Source organism: Schistocerca gregaria, chromosome 1, assembly GCF_023897955.1.
Source record: "Schistocerca gregaria isolate iqSchGreg1 chromosome 1, iqSchGreg1.2, whole genome shotgun sequence".
Classification (NCBI taxonomy): domain Eukaryota; kingdom Metazoa; phylum Arthropoda; class Insecta; order Orthoptera; family Acrididae; genus Schistocerca; species Schistocerca gregaria.
The window spans coordinates 668806655-668827282 of record NC_064920.1 but is presented as its reverse complement, the minus strand read 5'-3'; the positions used below and the strand labels follow the sequence as shown (position 1 = coordinate 668827282).

At 39.6% G+C, this 20628-nt stretch overlaps 1 protein-coding gene across 1 annotated transcript in view; it reads left to right on the top strand.

Annotated features, from left to right (window-relative positions):
- The window catches only part of LOC126362540 (NAD(P)H pyrophosphatase NUDT13, mitochondrial-like), a 69804-nt gene that overhangs the window by 31376 nt on the left and 17800 nt on the right, over positions 1-20628 (top strand). The window contains exon 3 of the mRNA XM_050007890.1: positions 11033-11276. Within this exon, the coding sequence (XP_049863847.1) occupies positions 11033-11276 (244 nt within the window). The remainder of the gene's footprint in view (positions 1-11032; positions 11277-20628) is intronic.

Genomic DNA, 20628 nt, shown 5'->3' with positions numbered 1-20628 from the left:
GTGAAAAATTTGAAGCCCTCTGCCAAGCCTGAGAAGCTTATCTTTGAGGAATGCTATCAGCTGCCTACACAGTATTTTGGACATCAAATCCATATGATGATCACAAACATTTTACGCAGTCGTTACATGTCATGGATCACCAACCTGTAAGGTCTCTCATTCAAGTGTCGGTATGAGTGCCCCAGTCTGCTACCTCATAAGTGGAATCACTAATTACAGACAGGATTGTCTGGTTAGCATGCAACAGCAAGGTCCAAACCAAGGCGTTGACCTTGTGTAACTCTTTCTTAGCTATAGTTGAACACATGAACACATGGCAGTGCCTTTGGTCTACTTTCCAAAAATTGGCTGGTAGGGAAGTTAGATAAGTGTGGTAAATAACCCCTGGTGCCTGTAGGCTTGGCCAGGCAACCATACATTCCGCTGAGCCGCAGAGTGAAGTGACCTTTGATGACTCAAGTGCGTTGACATTATGACACTCTCCGCCTTCACTCACTGAGAATGCAATGGCTACAAATAAGTCAAAGAGTAATAGTCATTGCTCATAACATTTCTGGATTCTGAGCATTGTTCCCCTTCTGCATCTATTTCCACTCTGTGGGAAAGTTGATGGTGCTGCCCTAATTGTCATGTGGTGCATATTTGACAGAACTGCCCGTAAGTAGGCACAATGTGTGGGGTATGTTGAAAAGTAGGCCATTTGGCATAAATTTGCAACAGTGGCGAACCACTGGCTGGCCATTGGAGTCCCCAGAGTTTTCTCTGAACTTGGAGGCTGTTTCCGATGCCCCAAGAGCAGCGCCCCAGTGTATTCTGCTAACACTGATCATGGATGGGTGATTGATTGAGTTTCAAGTTGTTATGGGAGCAGTGGTCTAGGGGTAGCGTCTTTGATTCATAATCAAAACGTCTTTGGTCCCGGGTTCGATCCCTGCCACTGCCTAAATTTTGATAAAATTTTGCCGAAGACTTCCGGCATAAGAAGTCAGCCTCATTCTGCCAACGGCCTTGTCAAAGATGGCGGAGGAGTGGATAGAGGTTCAGGGCACTCTCTTGTCCTAGGGGTGGGAAATTGCCCCTAAAGGTGGAAGAATCAGCAATGATCAACGACATAAGGATGCAGAAGGCAATGGAAACCACTGCATTAAAGACACGTAATGTGTATCCACAGAACATGTGGCCTGTAGTTGAAGAAGTGTCATGATGATCTCTCCATTGGCAAAAGATTCCGGAATAGTCCCCCATTCAGATCTCCGGGAGGGGACTGCCAAGGGGGAGGTTACCATGAGAAAAAGATTGAATAATCAACGAAAGGATGATGTTCTACGAGTCGGGGTGTGGAATGTCAGAAGCTTGAATGTGGTAGGGAAGCTAGAAAATCTGAAAAGGGAAATGCAAAGGCTCAATCTAGATATAGTAGGGGTCATTGAAGTGAAGTGGAAGGAAGACAAGGATTTCTGGTCAGATGAGTATCGAGTAATATCAACAGCAGCAGAAAATGGTATAACAGGTGTAGGATTCGTTATGAATAGGAAGGTAGGGCAGAGAACAGTTCAGTGACCGGGTTGTTCTAATCAGAATCGACAGCAGACCAACACTGACAACGATAGTTCAGGTATACATGCCGACGTCGCAAGCTGATGATGAACAGATAGAGAAAGTGTATGAGGATATTGAAAGGGTAATGCAGTATGTAAAGGCGGACGAAAATCTAATAGTCATGGGTGACTGGAATGCAGTTGTAGGGGAAGGAGTAAAAGAAAAGTTTACAGGAGAATATGGGCTTGGGACAAGGAATGAAAGAGGAGAAAGACTAATTGAGTTCTGTAACAAGTTTCAGCTAGTAATAGCGAATACCTTGTTCAAGAATCACAAGAGGAGGAGGTATACTTGGAAAAGGCCAGAAGATACGGGAAGATTTCAATTAGATTACATCATGGTCAGACAGAGATTCCGAAATCAGATACTGGATTGTAAGGCGTACCCAGGAGCAGATTTAGACTCAGATCACAATATAGTAGTGATGAAGAGTAGGCTGAAGTTCAAGACATTAGTCAGGAAGAATCAATACGCTAAGAAGTGGGATACGGAAGTTCTAAGGAATGACAAGATACGTTAGAAGTTCTCTAACGCTATAGATACAGCAATAAGGAATAGCGCAGTAGGCATTACAGTTGAAGAGGAATGGACATCTCTAAAAAGGGCCATCACAGAAGTTGGGAAGGAAGACATAGGTACAAAGAAGGTAGCTGCAAAGAAACCATGGGTAACAGAAGAAATACTTCAGTTGATTGATGAAAGGAGGAAGTACAAACATGTTCCGAGAAAATCAGGAATACAGAAATACAAGTCGCTGAGGAATGAAATAAATAGGAAGTGCAGGGAAGCTAAGACGAAATGGCTGCAGGAAAAATGTGAAGACATCGAAAAAGATATGATTGTCGGAAGGACAGACTCAGCATACAGGAAAGTCAAAACAACCTTTGGTGACATCAAAAGCAACGGTGGTAACATTAAGAGTGCAACGGGAATTCCACTGTTAAATGCAGAGGAGAGAGCAGATAGGTGGAAAGAATACATTGAAAGCTTCTATGAGGGTGAAGATTTGTCTGATGTGATAGAAGAAGAAACAGGGGTCAATTTAGAAGAGATAGGGGATCCAGTATTAGAATCGGAATTTAAAAGAGCTTTGGAGGACTTACGGTCAAATAAGGCAGAAGGGATAGATAACATTCCATCAGAATTTGTAAAATCATTAGGGGAAGTGGCAACAAAGCGACTATTCACGTTGGTGTGTAGAATATATGAGTCTGGCGACATACCATCTGACTTTCGGAAAAGCATCATCCACACAATTCCAAAGACGGCAAGAGCTGACAAGTTCGAGAATTATCGTACAATCAGCTTAACAGCTCATGCACCAAAGCTGCTTACAAGAATAATATACAGAAGAATGGAAAAGAAAAGGTGACAATCAGTTGGCTTTAAGAAAAGTAAAGGCACGAGAGAGGCAATTCTGACGTTACGGCTAATAATGGAAGCAAGGCTAAAGAAAAATCAAGACACGTTCATAGGATTTGTCGACCTGGAAAAAGCATTCGACAATATAAAATGGTGCAAGCTGTTCAAGCTTCTGAAAAAAAGTTGGGGTAAGCTATAGGGAGAGATGGGTCATATACAATATGTACAACAACCAAGAGGGAATAATAAGAGTGGACGATCAAGAACGAAGTGCTCGTATTAATAAAGGTGTAAGACAAGGCTGTAGCCTTTCGCCACTACTCTTCAATCTGTACATCGAGGAAGCAATGATAGAAATAAAAGAAAGGTTCAGGAGTGGAATTAAAGTACAAGGTGAAAGGATATCAATGATTCGATTCGCTGATGGCATTGCTATCCTGAGTGAAAGTGAAGAAGAATTAAATGATCTGCTGAACGGAATGAACAGTCTAATGAATACACAGTATGGTTTGAGAGTAAATCGGAGAAAGACGAAGGTAATGAGAAGTAGTAGAAATGAGAACAGCGAGAAACTTAACATCAGGATTGATGGTCACTAAGTCGATGAAGTTAAGGAATTCTGCTACCTAGACAGTAAAATAACCAATGACAAACAGAGCAAGGAGGACATCAAAAGCAGACTTGCTATGGCAAAAAGGCATTTCTGGCCAAGAGAAGTCTAATAATATCAAATACCAGCCTTAATTTGAGGAAGAAATTTCTGAGGATGTACGTCTGGAGTACAGCATTGTATGGTAGTGAAACATGGACTGTGGGAAAACCGGAACAGAAGAGAATCGAAGCATTTGAGATGCGGTGCTATAGACGAATGTTGAAAATTAGGTGGACTGATAAGGTAAGGAATGAGGAGGTTCTACGCAGAATCGGAGAGAAAAGGAATATGTGGAAAACACTGATAAGGAGAAGGGACAAGATGCTAAGACATGAGGGAATGACTTCCATGGTACTGGAGGGAGCTGTAGAGGGCAAAAACTGTAGAGGAAGACAGAGATTGGAATACGTCAAGCAAATAATTGAGGACGTAGGTTGCAAGTGCTACTCTGAGATGAAGAGGTTAGCACAGGAAAGGAATTTGTGGCGGGCTGCATCAAACCAGTCAGTAGACTGATGGGAGCGATAGTAGGGTTAATTAACTTAGACATGTACAGATTCTTGTGCTGAATTGCATCAAGTTCTATCTTATAGTAAACAGTGTATTGCTTTTAGGGGGTGAGCTTCACTTCTGTAAATTTTGTGGAATAGCAACTTATGTTGTTAGTGCTTAATTCACTGCTGGCACAAACCATTTTTGGCTTCCGGATAGCGCAAAAAGTAAATTTAGGGTCTCCGTCAGTACCCTTTCAAGACATGGACTTTTTACTATGATAATATGACCAGCTGTTTGGGGATACTTTGAGTTAGGCAGAAAACCTCAAAGCACACATCTCCCTTAATCCATCAGTGATACCTAAATTTGGTCACCCGTAGCCCATTTCCTTTGCCATGCATGACAAAGTAAAGATGGAATTGCAGCGTTTGAAGGGCCTTGGCATCATTTCCCCTATTTTTTCGAGTCAGTGAGCCACTCCTTGGACAGTGATTTAGAAGCGAGATGGTGCTTTGTCTTAACACATGATATTTCATGGACTCCTACCCTGTTCCATGGCTGGAGGACTTGTTGGTAAAGTTATCAGGGGGCCAATATTTTTCACACATCAGCTTGTGCAACACATACCTGCAGTTGCCATTGAACGCCACTTCTTGGAGTTTGTTAGTGCTCAACATCCTCTTTTGGTTTTACGAGTTCAATTATTTGCTGTGTGGAATTTTGCCTGTGCTGGAATTTATCAACAATGTAAATAGGGAAGATATGTAAAGTGATATCCATATGAGGAGCTATTTGCTTATATGAATAATATGAAGTGTAGAGATGACTTATATGATGAGTGTAGTGATGTGTACAGAAGTTACGGAGCAGGCAGGCATTTTTGTGTGTTTATTGAGACGATTATGGAGGATTAATAGATGTTGAGGGCATATTTTGTTGGAGAGGTGATGATATTGAGTCAAGAGGTCTGTGTAATGGAGATTTATGTGAGTTGAGAGGTGTGTGAAAGTTGAAATATTTTAAGAGCTAATAATTGAACATTGTCATTTATTTTCAAACAAGGTGTCCTGTTTATATTTGTATGTATTGTAAGTGACGATGAGAAAAGTATGGTGGTGATAAATAGAGGATTACTTGTGAAGAGCAAAGGGATGATGATTTGATGATCTAATCGGCTGTTGAGGTTGGTGATTCACACTTTTGTATTGGGTTAAAAAAAATGCTGGCACAGTGTAAGGTATATTGTGTACTGATGTTTCAAATTTTGAACTATATGTCAACATAATAAGATGTATTTACTATCTTATTTGCAATATTAATAACAACTGTTAAAATACAGAAGTTTAATCTATGGCAGAATGAGTACCCATTCCTTCTGAAACTTAACTTCCGAACAACCACATTAGTTGGAGATTTATATCTGCAGAACTTAATATAAATCACAGTGTTGTCAATTACTTGTTCAATTTGTTGTGTTGAAATTGTTTCACCAGATATGTTTCGTGTTAGTATTTTGTTAAATATAGGAATAGAGTAGCCATTAGCATGAGATATTTTCCCTATACCTTTCACATGTGGAACTGGAGATGAGGTGAAACAGTGATGATAGTATGGAATAAAAGCCCTACTGAAAGGATGGCACACCAAAGGGGTTAGCTGAAATAGGTTAAGTGAAATAGTGATGACAGAACTGACGGCAAATCTGTGCTGAAAGGACAGCACACCAAAGGGATACATACATACATACATACATACATACCTGTGTGTGTGTGTGTGTGTGTGTGTGTGTACATATTTTTTGTAATATGTAAAAAGTTTTTTTTCCCCCACCTGCGGCTGCAAAGAAGCCTCTTAGGGGAGGGATGTAAGGTGTCTGCAGTCCCTTACCCAATGATAAATGCATTTTTTGTCTCACACAGGTTGATAGTAAGAAAAATTGAGTGTCAAGCATTGCTAATTCTAATTGAGTGAAGTGTCAAGAGTTCAGCTTCGGAGTCTATCGAGTCCAGACAGAGGCGTGAGCTGTGTGTCAAACCGGATGTGTGAGCTCACTGCCATGGGTTGATCCTCAGTAAAACACTACAGATTCATGACATATGATATTCCTGACAATTGTTTTATAAAGGTTTAGTGTGCTGTATATTTGTTTTTTGCGTCGACCATGCCAGCCTCCCATTGAATTGCAGTGAGGCTTGTGTGTGTTTAACATTGTTACAGTGTGTAATGCAATGCCAAAAATACTGACATTTGATGAGATTAACCATAACTAGAAGTGTGAGAGCAAAATAGTGTGTGCCTCAAAACTGTTTCTGAACAGAATATATCAGTCAAATGACGTAAAAAATCTTGGCATTGGTTATTGCAAAACCTTTATCTTTGTTTGTGAACATTGTTGAGCTGCCGCACTGATTATAAATGACTCTCGAAGCAGCTGAATCTGATTAGCACTTAGGTCATGGTTGCATCAAAATTAACGCTAGGCTGCTATTTTGGTTGATAACAAATGATGCCATAATAATTAGGAGTGCTTCAAATGATATCTTGCAGCAAACACTGCTTGATTTTCCTTCACTGGCAGGGGAAGTTATGACCACATGGCCACTTACATGCTACTCAGAAAATCATTTCAGCAGTCTAGGCAGGATGGCCTTAGTGTGTTCCTTCGGAAGAGAAGTCAGTGTGGTGTATGTTTTTTCTCCTCAAGGACAGGGTTGTCCCTCTGGCATTGCATCCTCCTGCACTCTAGCTGCTGCTGCTATTTCATATGAAGGCTTTGGCATGATGTCACATCTATTGGCCACCAATCAGTCACAATATTGAACATCTTGTGGGGGCTTGTGCAGCCTGGGCACAGAACCAGGCGGCATGGCTGCATTGTTCTTCCCTTGGCCAGCCTGGAGCACCCTTAGACAGGGTACGTGCCACATTTGCAGACCCCTTTTTGGAAACCATGTGGTTGTTGGCAGTGGATGTGTTGTCATTGCCCAATTTCCCTTACATTGCCAAACTGTCTTCCACAATGTCCGACAGCTGCTGTTTGTATATTGTCCACCATTTTTGCTGTTGAGGATTCCAATCCCCCAGATCCTTGTATCTGATAATGGCCAGAAATTCGTCTGAAGGGAGTTTAAAGTTTTTAGTATTTGCAACAATAGCCAACATATGACAGCCGTCCTGTTTCATCTGACTTCTAAGTCCTGGATGGAACACTGCATACAAACTTTCAACACCAAAATGAAGAAGTCTGTGTGTGCTTTGTCCTACGACAGTACACTGTTTAGTTTTTTCACCACATACCGAGCAATACTGGTTGATAGGTGCAGTCTGGCAGAGCATTTGTTGGAGTGTCAGCTATGAGTCTTTCAGATTTGTACACCTAAGTTTCATGCCTCAGGCCATTACAACCCACCGCACTTTCATTGTGGGGCTGCTGTTTGGGCCGGCAGTAGGTGTGGTTGCTGGATGCGGTGCTGGTGGTCCACAAAGGCTGGAATTTGTTTGTAGTGGATGCCAGTCACAAGCAGCTGATCTGTCATTCCAGTCAGTTGCACCCCCAATCTGTTGGACCTGCAAAACTGTTTTCTCTGTGTCTGCCATGTGACAGGGATGGTTGAGGCATTTTTCTGGTAGGGTGTTCCCAATTGTGGCAGCATGTGCACCTGCTGCTGGCCCCACTGTCTTACATTCACATGTGGAGTAGGATGCTGCCTACAATTGCTTCTGCAAACTCTGCTGTGAAGCCCATGTAATTGGAACTGGTGCCGTCCTTTCCCCACTCAGTCATGGATGAGTCCTTGCCCCAGCTAATGCAGGCAAACCAATACCAGTCTCCGCAATCTTCTGCCACACTGGAGGCATCAGCTGCTTTGGCATTGCCCTACTTCAGGCATAGATCTGCACTTCTGTGATGGAGGTCATAGCACAGATTTGAACATTTGTGCCCTAAATGGCCTTTTCAGGGGGGAGGGATTTAATATCTCCACCAGGGGATGTTGATATAGATGCGTATGAGCTGGGTGGATCTCATGGCATACTAGTGCAGCATGCTCTCATGGATGATGCGTTTGAAGCGTTTTATGGGCTGAATGATTGTCCCTGGTGTTTACTGACAGCAATGATAGGCTGCGCCAATTAGTTTTTATGCTGACTTCTTCTACTTCAGACCTGGCATTCACCTGTTGCTGTTTCCATGTACTGAGTTGTTCAATCACCCAGAATGGTATTTACTCATTTCTATGTAGTGTTTGGACTCTTTATGTTCCTCTGAAGATTGACTCGCATGTCGAGTTTCATTCCCTCTTCCAAGGTTTAGTTCCCCATCTTTGTAGTCAAGCCAATGTCAGTTAGTGCAGATACATTTATTCAAACATTAATGATTTTGCGGCGTTGTCTTGCCTGTGCAGATAGGAAAGTAACAAAAATCAAGTTTTGTTGATATCAGTACCCATAAGGCAAAGAAGTATCCTTCTTGCTCTAATACAGACTGCTTCAATCACAAGTTTAGTTCTCCAAACTCCAGTCTGTCTTTCATTAAACTAAGTTTCACAACCTTCAATGTTCTTTGGGAAAAATTCTGTCGGTTTCCTCACGCAATAAAAGTGACTGTAAATAGCTAGCGTGTACTGTATAAGATGCTATATGGAGTTAATAATGAACCACATTTTAGAGTTTTTGTGATACCTTTCAAATTGTAATGTACCCTCTTTCGTCCGGGGTGAAAATCAAATATCAAGCGACAAAATTTCAATTCATTTAAATGCTGTTTCAAACCCTGAGATTATGATGACCAATTGATGACACCCCACCAGCTTGGGTGGTCTGTATCTACAACAGACGATGTTAAGCTTAATATTTAGACAAAAGAATGATACATCACAGAATACTAAAACTAATTAAAATGCCTTACCTTTAGATGCTGAATTTGGTCTCATTGTCTTGATTCTCGCCATGGTGCGTTCCATCCATCTAACATTGTTAATATTAGGTCCGGGTCTTTGTGTGCTAATGAAAACTGGTACTCGCTTTTTGTTTTACTATTGATTCTTCATTTTTATTAATTTAACTTTTTCACAATAATTTCCATCTTCATATCACATACTATTTATAGATACTCTCTATATAAGACGACAGAGTTCCTTCCGTACTCCCATCAACTGTTCACCTCACAAAAAACACGCTCTCCCCACAACTGTCCAACTAACTCACTCCAATAGTCACCTTAACAATGTCCGACTCTCTACCTTTCACACACAAATGTCTTTGGCTCACACTGGTGCCAACATATTCTCCAGAAATAAGCAAATAAAGTTCATGTTATAGAATAATATAATAAAAAAGATTTGGGCAAAATTAAATACTACATACAATAATATTAAATTAAAAAAATCATAGAAATGAAATTGGAGCACTGACCCTGCAAGGGCAGATGCGACTATAAGGGTGGTATCGCACTCTTCAGTAGTCCGTTACATTACAAAATACATCTGCTCAGGTGCTTTGGCTGAGATAGCAGAAAAGACTCACTAAGATTGTGTGGAATGAAAACAGTGTATGTCAATAACTTTGAACTGTTTTCACACAAATTTCGAAGGTCCCAACACATTTATCAGAGCTATTGGGAGCATAAAAATGAGAAATGTGTTTTAATATCTAAATAATACAATATCAAAGCAAAGAAGCTTTGAAATATAACCTATCGGGAAAGGAACGCCTTTTAAGTAATTGTAATTGTAATTAGCTACATATTCAGCAAACCATATTCACAATAAATATTTTGATATGGAATGTGTCATTTGTACAACAGTTACAGAGTACTTACATTCAGCTTCTCTGTGTGATATTGAAGATTTTCAGAAGTGAAAAAAACATTTACCTGCTTTCAAACAAATTTATTTCACTTCCTTACTATCCAAAGTAATTTTAATTAAGGTTAGTATGATGAAAGATATCAAGTTACGTGAATAATATGGGTCACTGCCTCCCCCCACTCTGCGGTAGCACCACTGTGTTGTTAAGCCATGAGCTGTCAAGGCAGACAGATGTAGAAAGGGGGGGAGGGGTGTTAAAGATCCAATGCATATTGAGAATTTGTGTAGGAATTGCATGAGTAATGTAGAGCATGATGATAGGGAGTGCTCTGTCAATAATGTATCAGCTATTTATATATGTTTTGAAAGCCCTACAGTTTTTGACTTTTAGCCTTTGTCAGGTGGGGGCAATGGTGTTAACAAAAGACTGCTACAACAGTACTGACGTTGTTTAGCTAACATTGGTGACTATTCATTTCATACTAGACAACTGCTACATTACAATGCAACATTTTTTTCTATTAATATTGTATCTGCTGTTGTTCTCAAACTTATGAATTGCTGAATAAATATTGTATCAGAGAATAACTTTAATTAATACTCTTAGTTAGTATAAAATGCCTTCAAATTGTACTTGTATAAATCCAATTGTTACTTCATTACGGGGTACCTTTTTGCACAATCGAGCAGTTGACTTATCCCAAAATATTATCATTAAGTGTTGTGGTAGAGTAATTAGGCAAAGAGTTCACATTTCTGAGGAGTGGGTTTCAGAAACTCATCTGTCCATCCAGATTTAAGCTTTCCTTAATTTCTCCAAATCACATAAGGCAAATGCCAGGACGTTTTTTTTCTTTTTTTTTAATTTTATTGACATAGTGATAAGATATGTTACAAACATTGAAAGGACTATTTCTTGCTATAACATTCAAAAGAATTACAAGCTGCATATAATTACAATTTTCTTGCGTTTCTTAGATAACCTCAACATAAGGAAACCAACATTTATGGAGGTTTTCTTAGATGCATAGATTAAAAATAGCAGTTAACTTGATTGTACTATGTGATTTATATTGTGCAATCATATATTTTTTGTTTGGTTGTGAAACTGTTTCAGGCTTTAGCTCTCCTAAAATGGAATGAAGAGTTTAATTTTTGCAGTTCTTGTGGTCAGAAACTGACTCCTGCACCCGCAAGGACACAGAAGAAATGTGTTTCGTGCCATAAATCTCACTATCCAGCAGTAAATCCTGTTGGAATAACTTTGGTCAGAACATACGACAACAGCAAAATTTTACTAGTACGTCAACATTCACACCCACCTGGAATGTATACGTGCATAGCAGGCTTCGTTGAAACAGGTATCATGTTTTATTTCTAGTTGCAATATGCAATAAATCAGAATTTTTATTACATGAGTGCCTCCACATTATGTAAAGTCAGATTAATACAGTAACAAAAAAGAAAAACTACAGCTCTAAAACCAAACAACAATTTTAAAAAAGTCAAACAATGTAGGTTGCATTAAAATTAAGCTCACACATTATTGTGGGGTTTACACCTCGCCCCCCTCCCCATGAACCATGGACCTTGCCGTTGGTGGGGAGGCTTGCGTGCCTCAGCGATACAGATAGCTGTACCGTAGGTGCAACCACAACGGAGGAGTATCCGTTGAGACGCCAGACAAACGTGTGGTTCCTGAAGAGGGGCAGCAGTCTTTTCAGTAGTTGCAGGGGCAACAGTTTGGATGATTGATTGATCTGGTCTTGTAACACTAACCAAAACCGCCTTACTGTGCTGGTACTGTGTATGGCTGAAAGCAAGGGGAAACTACACCCGTAATTTTTCCTGAGGGCATGCAGCTATACTGTATGGTTAAATGATGATGGCGTCCTCTTGGGTAAAATATTCCGGAGGTAAAATAGTCCCCCATTCGGATCTCTGGGTGGGGACTACTCAAAAGGATGTCGTTATCAGGAGAAAGAAAACTGGCATTCTACGGATCAGAGCGTGGAATGTCAGATCCCTTAATTGACCAGGTAGGTTAGAAAATTTAAATAGGGAAATGGATAGGTTAAAGTTAGATATAGTGGGAATTAGTGAAGTTCGGTGGCAGGAGGAACAAGACTTTTGGTCAGTCGAATACAGGGTTATAAATACAAAATACAATAGGGGTAATGCAGGACTCAGTTTAATAATGAATAAACAAAATAGGAGTGCATGTAAGCTACTACAAACAGCATAGGGAATGCATTATTGTGGCTAAGATAGACATGAAGCCCACGCCTACTACAGTAGTAAAAGTTTATACGCCTACTAGCTCTGGAGATGATGAAGAAATTGAAGAAATGTATGATGAAATAAAAGAAATTATACAGATAGTGAAGGAAGACGAAAATTTAATAGTCATGGGTGATTGGAATGTGGCAATAGGAAAAGGGAGAGAAGGAAACGTAGTAGGTGAGTGCGGATTGGGAATAAGAAATGAAAGAGGAAGCCACCTGGTAGAATTTTGCACAGAGCACAACTTAATAATAGCTAACACTTGGTTTAAGAATCATGAAAGAAGGTTGTATACACGGAAGAAGCCTGGAGATACTGACAGGTTTCAGATAGATTATATAATGGTAAGACAGAGACTTAGGAACCAGCTCTGAGGGATGAAGTAGTGAAGGCAGCAGAGAATCAAGTAGGTAAAAATACCCTTGGGTAGCAGAAGAAATATTGAATTTAATTGATGAAAGGAGAAAATATAAAAATGAAGTAAATGAAGCAGGCAAAAAGTAATACAAACGTCTCAAAAATGAGATCGACAGGAAGTGCAAAATGGCTAGGCATGGATGGCTAGAGGACAAGTGTAAGGATATAGAAGCTTATCTCACTAGGGTAAGATAGATACTGCCTACAGGAAAATTAAAGAGACCTTTGGAGAAAAGAGAACCATTTGTATTATTATCAAGAGCTCAGTTGGAAACCTAGTTCTAAGCAAAGAAGGGAAAGCGGAAAGGTGGAAGGAGTATATAGAGGCTCTATACAAGGCCGATGTACTTGAGGACAATATTATGGAAATGGAAGAGGATGTAGATGAAGATGAAAAGGGAGATATGATACTGCATGAAGAGTTTGACAGAGCACTGAAAGACCTGAGTCGAAACAAGGCCCCGGGAGTAGACAACATTCCATTAGAACTACTGACAGCCTTGGGAGAGCCAGTCCTGAGAAAACTCTACCATCTGGTGAGCAAGTTGTATGAGGCAGGCGAAATACCCTCAGACGTCCAGAAGAATATAATAATTCCCAAAGAAAGCAGGTGTTGACAGATGTGAAAATTACCAAACTGTTGTTGTTGTTGTTGTTGTTGTTGTCTTCAGTCCTGAGACTGGTTTGATGCAGCTCTCCATGCTACTCTATCCTGTGCAAACTGCTTCATCTCCCAGTACCTACTGCAACCTACATCCTTCTGAATCTGCTTAGTGTACTCATCTCTCGGTCTCCCTCTACGATTTTTACCCTCCACGCTGCCCTCCAATGCTAAATTTGTGATCCCTTGATGCCTCAAAACATGTCCTACCAACCGATCCCTTCTTCTAGTCAAGTTGTGCCACAAACTTCTCTTCTCCCCAATCCTATTCAATACCTCCTCATTAGTTACGTGATCTATCCACCTTATCTTCAGTATTCTTCTGTAGCACCACATTTCGAAAGCTTCTATTCTCTTCTTGTCCAAACTAGTTATCGTCCATGTTTCACTTCCATACATGGCTACACTCCAAACAAATACTTTCAGAAACGACTTCCTGATACATAAATCTATATTCGATGTTAACAAATTTCTCTTCTTCAGAAACGCTTTCCTTGCCATTGCCAGTCTACATTTTATATCCTCTCTACTTCGACCATCATCAGTTATTTTACTTCCTAAATAGCAAAACTCCTTTACTACTTTAAGTGTCTCATTTCCTAATCTAATTCCCTCAGCATCACCCGATTTAATTTGACTACATTCCATTATCCTCGTTTTGCTTTTGTTAATGTTCATCTTATATCCTCCTTTCAAGACACTGTCCATTCCGTTCAACTGCTCTTCCAAGTCCTTTGCCGTCTCTGACAGAATTACAATGTCATCGGCGAACCTCAAAGTTTTTACTTCGTCTCCATGAATTTTAATACCTACTCCCAATTTTTCTTTTGTTTCCTTTACTGCTTGCTCAATATACAGATTGAATAACATCGGGGAGAGGCTACAACCCTGTCTCACTCCTTTCCCAACCACTGCTTCCCTTTCATGCCCCTCGACTCTTATTACTGCCATCTGGTTTCTGTACAAATTATAAATAGCCTTTCGCTCCCTGTATTTTACCCCTGCCACCTTTAGAATTTGAAAAAGAGTATTCCAGTCAAATTACCAAACTATCAGTTTAATAAGTCACGGCTGCAAAATACTAATGCGAATTCTTTACAGACGAATGGAAAAACTAGAAGCTGATCTTGGGGAAGATCAGTTTGGATTCTGTAGAAACATCGGAACACCTGAGGCAATACTGACCCTACGCGAATGGACAGTTTGTTGCTGGTCATTCCCACATAGAAAGCTGAATGTATGGACACAGGCAGACAGTGTTTGTTGGTAATGAATATCACCCTGTGGCTAAACATGTCTTGGGGTGCACGGCCAGCACATCTTGGCACAGTGTTACACCATCTGGGTTATCTGGATACTTCCCACTAACACAAACCTGTCAGAACTCCGGAGATGGGAACTTGCCCTTCAGTATATCCTCTCTTCTCATTACCCGCCAGGCCTCAACCTTCGCAATTTCAAGTTGCCGCCACTCATACCACACCTGCCATTCAACAACATCTTTGCCTCTGTGCTTTTGCCTCGACTGACATCTCTGCCCAAACTCTTTGCCTTTACAAATGTCTGCTTGTGTCTGTGTATGTGCGGATGGATATGTGTGTGTGTGTGCACGAGTGTATACCTGTCCTTTTTTCCCCCTAAGGTAAGTCTTTCCGCTCCCAGGATTGGAATGACTCCTTACCCTCTCCCATAAAATCCAGATCCTTTCGTCTTTCCCTGCCCTTCCCTCTTTCCTGATGAAGCAACCGTTGGTTGTGAAAGCTTGAATTTTGTGTGTATGTTTGTGTGTCTATCAATCTGCCAGCACTTTCGTTTGGTAAGTCACATCATCTTTGTTTTTAGATATATTTTTCCCACGTGGAATGTTTCTCTCTATTATTTTAACATAAATATAATTTTAACTTACATGTACAACATTCTCAGCTGCAGGATTTTACTTATTTGATTTATCCAGACATGAACAATGATTTGCTCTCATGGCTTCAATTGTGCCTCACTTTATTTATTCTAGAATATGAAGGAGATGAATGGTTAGCTTTGAAAAATTGTGAAACTTTTATTGGCATCCATATTTAAAGATTACAGGGTGTTGTAATCCTTTAAGATCAAAATTATATTTATAGTGGAGAATCCAAAATTGAGTGTCTGAAGATATAGTACTAATGGTCAGAACTGGTTATTTAGTTTTTAATTGCCATAAACAAATTCACTTCATGGCAAAAACTGAAGCTAATGATGACTGGTAGTCTCAATATGTACATTACTATGTAATCCAAATGCAGAATTTAATTTTTACTTCAAAATCATCTGATGCCATTAATTCCACTTTTTGTTCATGGTAGAGTCTAAATTTGTCTTCCTCAATACTGTACTCACTGCTCCTTGTTCTTTGACGTAGGCATTTCATAAGCAAATTGATAACTCCTTCCCCTTACAATGCGACACCATCCTCCTCAAATTCTACTGTGTGCACAATTTGTTCTTGAGAACATTGGCCAGCTTTCTGGAAGCTGCACAACCCAGTTTATCGGAAGTGTCTATACACTGTGATGAGTTTTCCCCAATTAGAATGATGCTTGTGTGAATTTTTTTATGTTAATTCATTCACCTTTCTGGGGACTACACTCCTGTGCCATATATTAAACGCATGGCTGCAGCTTGATATAACAAGTAGTGCTACATTTTCTACAATCAGTCGTTAACTACACTGAATGTTACAATCGTAACACTGTGAAGACAGCGTGGAACAAACATCAGATTGGTGTGAAGTGTATTACTGTATTTTATTGCATAAGCTCCCCCGTCGTATATTCCCCTCCCCTACAATTTTTCATCATTAAAAATTTATTTGATTAATATCACGCATAATTCCCTCTCCTGGTTCGTTCCTACTGAAGCGGCTGTCAAATGACTTGACAGTGGACAACAATGGACACAGTGATACTTCGCATAAAAATATCTCCATTGCCACCATATATCGTAAATTTGAAAAGTGAAGTTCTGATGTATTTCTAGTTTATTTTGTAATGTCAAAATATGCAAACTACGTGGTGTCTAAGACGGCAGCCAGAGTGAAAGTACTTAAGTGTCATCACGAAAAATTGTAAATTGGGTGGGCAATGAAAAAGCAAATGTGTGCAAGGTGTAAAGACGAAATCACAAAGCTTAAAGAACATATTTCAAGTCTGCAATTAGTTATTGGTGAGTTAAGAACGTGTATCTCAAAACTTCAGAAGGAAAAACTTGTAGTCGCTGTCAAAGCAAAAACTTGGCAAATCCTCAAGTTGATTCAAGCAACTCCGAAAAGTGGGCTAAAATGTCATATAAAAACAGCAGACATGAAATGAAAACTGCTGAAGACTGTGTAGTATCAGGAAATTTAGTGAATGACAACCGGTCTCGCAAATATTTTCAAATATGGACTGTGAACAATGTATTACCACGTGACAAGATCGAAGAGGCATTAACAAGACGAGACAGGAGCACATTTCGCCCCGGAAAAACAGCCAACATGGCGGGAATGTGAACATTATACATCTGCCGACTCTGAGAAGTTCTGCTATGGTGTTGTCATCTCTTGCTGGCACAAAAAATGACACGGAAAATGTGACTCAAGACGAGACAAGTACCTGTAGCTACAGACAAAATAATGCTAATCTTCCCGAAAAAAAGCTGGCCTACAGATGAAATTGACATTATGTTCATAGTCAAGGGCAAGGAATAGCCCCTGAATTGTGAATTATATGTAAACAAGAGATCAAGAGCATGGTAAAACAAGGAGCACATCTCAAGGCAGCAACTACAGTTTGGCACGAAAATATCTCAGGGCTAAATAGTATTGATTTTTCGGCCTTTCTTGTGGGTACTAATGACGTAGCAAAAAATGAGGTAAAAGCCACACCTACCCTTAAATGGAGGCAGCAGCAATTTAGAAATACGAATGTGATCGTGTTTTCTAGACCACATCATCATGACCTACGCAATTGGTCCTGTGTGAATAAGAAAGTGGGAAAAGCGAATAAAGCAATGCAGAATCTATGCAGGGACTTTAAAAATGCAACATGCGTCGACATAAGCACAAAAGGAAACGATTCCAAACTCGTGGCTTTCACATCAAAAGACTGGGAAAGGCGTTTTTTAGCAGTAAGGTCGTGGAAGTAATACATATGAAAACTAATACAGTGCAATACTCTGATCAAATTATACTATTGAAAGACAAAAGTGATTTAACGTAAGTAATGACTTCTATCAAGAGTGATGAAGAAGATGCTATTAAAAAAAAAAAAAAACCAGAGACACATGTTTCTGCAGTAACAACATAGACAGCAGCAATGCTTATAATTCGGACATATCATGTAATTATGAATGAGAATGAAAACAGTGATCAAATGTTTACGGTGCTGTAGGTGAATATCTGTTGTACAAGATATAAACTATTAGAATTGGAACATATTTGTAGCATTAAGAATGTAGATGTGATGTGCGGCAGGACATTGACTAACAGAAAATGAAATTTGTAGTTTCGTCCCTCAAGGATATGTAGTAAGTAGCTGACGTACTGTGTGTGTGTGTGTGTGTGTGTGTGTGTGTGTAGGGGGAGGGGGGGGGGGGAGAGGAAAAATTGTAGTGTTGGGATTTATGACAAGAATGGGCTAAAATTTTCAAAACTAGATGTGACACCACTTTGTTCAGAAATAAATGCTGAATTTAGTTGTACAAGACAACATGAAGAAATGTAACAATTGTTAGCCTGTGTAGGTCTCCAAGTGGAGATATAAATGTATTTTTTGGACAGTCTTGAGTTAATGGCTACAAAACTTCTTAAACTTAAAACAATTTTAATATTGAAATGGGAGACTCAAAGCAACATTACTCCAGAACACTATAAAAACTGTAGCTTAAGATTCTTAAACCTGCTTAGCACAAACATGTCTCCTACTCATGATTATACATGTCTAGACAATATTATTATTAATTTGCATAGAGAGGAATATGTGACGAGCCTGGCTGATGGAGTATTTGCAGATCATGATGCTTCGCTTTTAACAGTTTATCACAAGCATCCAACTTATTTACAATAAATGTAATGTGGCATGGATGAGAGGTCAGAGAGAGGAGCTCATTACGTTGTTTATTGACAAGTTAAAGAACACAAATTGAGACTCTACCTATGGGTGTCAAACAGGAAAAGCTGGAGTTGAAAATGGTTTTGATGACCTTTTTAAAAAATGCGGAGACTTATGGTATTCATGTTCCTCATTCACATGGGTCTGACAGACACGACAATTTCAGACATACTCTACAGGAAATAGTCAGTGTGGAGGTAGTGACCTGACGTCCAGTGGGCCTTTCCCTCCATTTGTCCTGTGCAAGCGGAAAGCCCAGCACGACTATAGTTCTCACCCTGCTGTCTTAAGTGTACTTATCTTTGTTGAGTTTTCATCTGCGGGTTCCCCTGACCTTCCTTGTCACAGTAAGTTTTATTTATTTTTCCTTCTGAGTATAACATTATGTAATGCATTTATTGCATAGTAGGATTCCTAAATAGGCCTTTGAGGCTCTGGGGTCTGGCAGACCCACGCGACTAGTATTGTTACTTTTCTCACAACTCTTTTGTTTGTGCATGGAGATGTCAACATATTTTTCTTTTGCCTTTTTAGGCATGGAGAGAGAATGATTTATATTTCTGCCTGAGGATGATGATAGTGTATGACAAATTCACATGACATGGAACAAGGTAATTGCTCGGAGGAGGATGACAATGGCGACATTCTTCTTGGTCATGATGGTGAAAGTACATGGACCAAGAAAATTCCACCTGGAAATGGGAGAACCCTGGAAAGGAACATTATTACACATTTACGTGGTGTGAAAGAACAAGCACAACATGCTATGACCCCTTTAGCCTGTTGGGGACTTTTCTTTGAGGCTGACATAATAAATACTATAGTTCAGCGTACAAACTTCCAAATTAGTACAAAGAAAGATAATTTTTCTCAAGAAAGGGATGCGAAGGAAACGGATGCTGTTGAACTGAGGGCATTTGTGGGCATAATATATATGTTTGGTTTGAAAAGAACTGAATTGTACAAACCTCGAGGATATATGGGCTAATGATACAACCGGTGAGAAATTTGCCGGAGCAGTGATGAGCATTCAGAGGTTTAGATTTTTACTACAACATTTACAATTCAATGATAAACGAACTTGTAAAGAGAGAGAAAAAGGTGATAAACTAGCTCCAATTAGAGAACTTTTTGAACAAATAGCTGGTAATTTCCAAAAGTGTTATACTATTGGGGAATATGCTATAATTGATGAAAAGCTTGAGGCTTTCAGAGGAAGATGCCCTTTCAAGCAATATATACCTTCAAAAACCGCCAGATACGGTGTAAAGATGTTTGCTCTTATCGATGCATGTACCTTTTATACTCTCAATTTGGACATTTATCCTGGAAAACAGCCGCCTGGACCCTTCTCGACTGACTTGTGTGCATATGAAGTGGTGATGCGTCTTACGAAGCCTATACACAGTACTGGCAGGAATATTACTATGGACAACTGGTTCAGTAGCTTTGCACTGGCCGAAGGATTGTTGAATAAAAGGTTGAGAGTGGTTGGGATGGTAAGAAAATATAACCAAGAATTACCACCTAGAATTGCAAATAAACGAAATTTGTATTGCACCCAATTCTTGTTTGATGACACAAAAACTTTTTTTTGTTTTTTGCTTGATATACAATAAAAGAGTTATCCTCTTATCTAGTATGCATCATGATGCTGTGATTGAAAGTGAAACAGTCACCAAAAGGCCGGAAATAATTTCTTTTTACAATGCCACCAAATCTGGGGTTGACACAGCGGATAGGATATGCAGTTCTGTGAATGTGGCCAGAAATACACAACATTGGCCAATGACCGTTTTGTATTCATTGCTGAATGTTAGTGGAATTAATGAAATGGAGTGTACAGTTCGCAAAAAGGTACTCTTTCGAAGAAAAGGCGTACCTTTTTGAAAGAACTTGTTTTTGCTCTTGTTGCTGAGCAAGTGAAATGGGAGAAATACATGGAAAATCTTTCCTGGCAACTGAGATCATCGATTTACAACTTATTTCCAATGTTGTGTCCACAACCATCGAGTGGCACCAGTTCTGAGACATCAAACCAAGGAATGAAAAGATGTGACGGTTGTTCGAGTAATACTGATAGGGAAACTAACTACCAATGTATGAAATGCCAAAAGTGCGTTTGCATAAAGGACTATTCCATCTTCGTTTGTAAATATTGTTATAATTACTATTTAGAAGTAAATAATAAGTAAATATTGTTCAAACATAAAGCATACTATTAAA